The following is a 4,638-nucleotide window of genomic DNA, read 5'->3' as shown; positions in this document are numbered from 1 at the left end:
TTTAAGCCACATGATATTCAAAGAAGTTTCTGCTGGGAGGAAGGTAAGCTAGACACGTTCTGTTTTATTGTGAAACTACATTACAGAGAAAAAAACGTCCACTGGGGGAAAAAAAAATCTTGTCTCTTAATTTTAAAACAATCTTGAGAAAACGGCACATTTATTTGAGTGTGGGTTTGTACTGTGTAACAACGTAATGTAGTTATTGTTGTTCCATTCCAAACCAGGTGGCGGCAGTAATACAACTCGAATCAGGTTTAGAAATACGTCAATAATAATGTAATGCACCCAGTGAGAGAAGAAGGCGAAAGAAGAAGAAATAGCTAGCAAGGAAGCAAATTGTTTTAAAGATATTTGCGAAGTTAAAGGCGAAAAAGTTTCCTCATTGTGCAACTCAGTAAAGCTAGTGTGGTATTCAGAGTTGATGCTGAAGCACATATTGTATAAAAGTTGTGAGTCTTACAAAGGAATGAGCTTTACTTATCGAGGAAGTCGTCCATTTGGCTAACGAAATAGTAGCTAGCTAGGTTGCTAACTAATGTTAGCAAGAGGAGTTCTTTGTTTTCTTTTTCAGTTAGAGGTCTGTTTAACTATGATGCGAAACTAGTAGCAACACCGTGGTTACCATTTAACATGTGTGTAGGAGTTTAATAATAATGTTGGGTGTGCTTTTGGTGACACATAGATGAACAGTTACTAAAATAATTTCTTGGACATTGGAAATACTAAACTATCATTAGCCACCGAAAGCAACTTTAGCAGCACCGGTCTAAACGTCGGCCAGGAAAGGACTGGAGACAAGAAGATATGGGCAACTGTCTCAAGTCTCCAACATCAGACGACATCTCACTGCTCCATGAATCCCAGTCAGATAGGGCAAGTTTCGGTGATGGGACAGATCCAGACCTGGAGCCTCCTCCGCCGTACCAGGTGAGAAGCTAATTCTCTACTCCCAGGTTATTTATTCAAGAAAAAAAGCGTTGTCACGGCCAGTGAGATTGTTGTTAGTTAAGGGCCAGAATGTCGATATGCAATGTTTTGTTATCCAGAAAATATGCTATTATGAGGTGTTTTAGAAACAACTTCTATAACAAGTTCGTGACCTCCTAATTTAGCATATTTAAAATTCCATTTGATTAAACAAAAGGTGTTTTTTGTTGTTTTCGCTACCAAAAAGCTGCGGTTACGTATGGTTTCGAGAATACCTTGAGATATATATACATATATATGTATATATATATATATATATATAGATAGATAGATAGATAGATATACGTTTATCTCTAACTACAGTCTGACCAGTCAGGCCGCATTGTTTTGACAAAGTGAAATGATATAGGTGGAAATCTGTTTTGTTTATTTTTCTTTTCTTCCAGGAGCAGGCTCACATGCCCATGTACCATCCTACTCCCAGCCAGGCCCGTCTGGCCACCCAGCTGACAGAGGAGGAGCAGATTCGCATTGCTCAGCGCATTGGCCTCATCCAGCACCTCCCTAAGGGTGTTTATGATGGAGGACAAGAGGGCTCAGAGAAGAAGATAAGAGAGTGAGCAATCTTCTTTGATGGATTTAAATCGTGCTAGGTTGCATGGGGAACACTAACCAATACACACACAGACACACACACACACACACACACATATATATATATATATATATATATATATATATATATATATGTGTGTGTGTGTATGTATGTATGTATGTATGTATGTGTGTGTGTGTGTGTATATATGTGTGTGTCTGTGTATGTGATAAGCAAGATGTGATCCTTACTGCTGACATACATTTAGTTGAGATAGGAAGCAACAAGACCTTTAATGATATTATTATTTTGTCGTTTTTTTAGATGCGTGATCTGTATGCTGGACTTTGTTTATGGGGACCCCATTCGGTTCTTGCCATGTATGCACATCTACCACATGGACTGTATAGATGACTGGCTGATGAGATCTTTCACCTGCCCCTCCTGCATGGAGCCTGTGGATGCTGCCCTGCTCTCCACCTATGAGACCAACTGATTTTTCATTCCCTCCCCCTGATGCAGAGATCAAACTCATCCCTTCCAGCACCCAAATCTAACAGCTACCCTCTTATTGAGTGAGAGGAGCTGAAAATGTGTTGGTTATTGTCTTGCACTTTGAAAATTTCAAAATTCATTAACCCAATGTTGGCCTTCTTTCCCCCCAGGTCAGATGCTAATTAAGCTGGCCTTAAAACCTCAGTTACGCAAGTCTGTAACAAACTTCCCTGACAACCCTGCATGGCAGTGTCTATGCGTTTATCTTGCTGAGGCAGTGTCTACTATTGCCACAGACAGTGGGTACATTGGATTTGTGTGGGTGAGAGCTGTTTGGTGAATTAGCATTTCCACTTGAGCTGGTCTCAGTGGGATTTCTCCACAGATGACCTCAGTTCACCTTAATCCCAGTTGATAATGAAAAAGGATTTAAAAGGACAGTCATTTTAATAGACTATTGACCCATCTACTGAAAGGTGTTGCTATACATCTGTTGTATTAAATTAGAATTTTCCTGTGGCTACAGTAAGCAAAGCCATTGAAACATATTGATCTCCTGAACATGCTCTAACTTAAAACTGGTTCTATGCTTTGTTGATATGGGAATACAAGGCTGATATTAACACTTATGGGTGTGGAAGAAACTGAGCCTTATTGTTTTCCAGTTGGGCAGGATTACAATAAATATGCACACATGATGTTAAATAAATCATCCAGAGAGTAAATGTATATGGTGTTTGACATCATGGACATCAGAACAACACAATGTTTTTCTTTGTCCTGTCCTTAAATTCAAGGGAAAAAGAAATTGTTACACGAATGTTTAAAACTGTGTAAATTATCTAACAGCCAGTATAAAGGGCTCATCTGTGCATGGGCAGGTGGGTCAGTCAGTTAAACATTAGATATGCTTGCACACACTTTTCATTCAATACAGAGATTTGCACTTTACTTATAGGACATTATCTAAAACAATATATTAATATATGTACCTTATAACCTTGCACTATCAAGACTTCATTCCTTTATTTCCTGAGATGCAAAAGTCATATAGCTGATAGGTATTTTCCAAGCTGTCTGTAGTCTTTTATCACACAGGTAAACCTGAAGGTGCATTTAATTAAATCTGTGATTTAGTAGTGTGAAAACCTGCTTTATTTTGTCATTTAATTTCAGATTCTTCCATACAAAGGGACAGAGGCTTGCTCAAGGTGGATGGAGTAGTTTTACACGTTACTTTTATTTTTTGTTGAGGGTTGGTTGAAGAGTAATCATGTAGAGACACATAATCTGTCTTTTCTTAAGAATCAGAAGTCTCCTCATCATTAGATTTTTTTCCCTTAGGTGCATGCTGTTTAATATGAAATTGTACCAGTGTGTTCACCATCTTGTTTTCTAACTTTAGGCAAACATTATCTTCCTGCTGTCAGTCTCCTGTGGTAACTCCTGGCAAGAAAAGAAAGTATATCAAACTAAAATGAAGCAACATTTGTTCATACACGATAATATTTTTGTTTTATTTCAGTTCTCTGTAGCAGTAGTTAATTAATCTTTCCTTTTAATTTGTGGTATGTTTGGTGGTTGTGCTGGAGATTTTTTCAATTACATTGTTTTTCCATTTCACATTTTTTTGTTACATTTGTGTTAAATCCTTGATATTTTCACTCATTGCTCAGCTGGCTAGTTCATTGGTTTAAAATTGTGCAAACCTCTGTCCCAGTTGTTGAGACTTCTCCTGTTTAGACAGTTAAAAGCAAGTTATAATGGTTTCCACTGAGCTTTCCTTTGCTGTGTTTTCAATTTGAAAAAGTTCATCCTGAAAATGAATATTTCTTATGATTGTGTTTTTCTTTTTCTGTTCTTTACCTTTTGGAAGGCTAAGCCCTCTTGTAAACCAATAAAGAAGAGAAAACCTTTGTTGTTTTTATTTCATTTCCAGGCAGTCATCCTCAAATTATGAAAGAAAAAAAATTCTCCCATCAGCCGATGAAGTGGACTAATTCATGTAAGGATGCAGATTTGTTGCCCCGTGATTATCAAAATAGAAGATTACAGAAAGCCCAAATACTTAATATTCCATGGAGCCTTTCATTAATGCAATCCTAAAACCTGGCACTGGAGTGGAAAGCGTGACGGTTTAACCAGGCTTCTCTGCTTCTGATGCAGGAAAAGCCTGTGCCATATTGGTAATGGTTAATGTTTTGTTTCCTCTGCTTGCATCAGCTGTGAAGAAATACCTGAATTAGATGAGACTTTTTCAGTTTTTGTGATGCATAAAAATAAAATTGGAATTGCAAAGATGGGTAAATCCTTGCTGCCTAGACATTTTACCTTCACAACTTTGACAGTAATATGATAACCTAACGTGTATATGCATATATATAAATACACATACATATATATATATTTTGGTCTGGTCTGTATTTATATAGTGCTTTTACCCAAAGTGCTTTACAATATACATCACATTCACCCATTCACACACACATTTAACACACTTGCCATGCAAGGTACTCAACCATGACCAATCAGGAGCAATTTGGGGTTCAGTGTCGTGCTCAGGGACACCTTGACATGAGGTTGACAGACTGAGGATTGAACCAGCAACCCTCAGGCTA

At 37.7% G+C, this 4,638-nt stretch overlaps 1 protein-coding gene across 1 annotated transcript; it reads left to right on the top strand.

Moving 5' to 3' along the window:
• Positions 1–287: 287 nt before the first annotated feature.
• On the top strand, positions 288–3,936 carry LOC121644857 (RING finger protein 11-like). Its single transcript, XM_041993100.1, has 3 exons — positions 288–930; positions 1,377–1,546; positions 1,850–3,936. The coding sequence occupies exons 1-3, from the start codon at positions 808–810 to the stop codon at positions 2,019–2,021; spliced, it is 465 nt and encodes a 154-aa protein (XP_041849034.1). The 5' UTR covers positions 288–807; the 3' UTR covers positions 2,022–3,936.
• Positions 3,937–4,638: the final 702 nt, after the last annotated feature.

This window comes from Melanotaenia boesemani, chromosome 8, assembly GCF_017639745.1.
Source record: "Melanotaenia boesemani isolate fMelBoe1 chromosome 8, fMelBoe1.pri, whole genome shotgun sequence".
In the NCBI taxonomy this organism is placed as follows: Eukaryota; Metazoa; Chordata; class Actinopteri; order Atheriniformes; family Melanotaeniidae; genus Melanotaenia; species Melanotaenia boesemani.
This window is presented reverse-complemented; position numbering and strand designations above follow the sequence as displayed.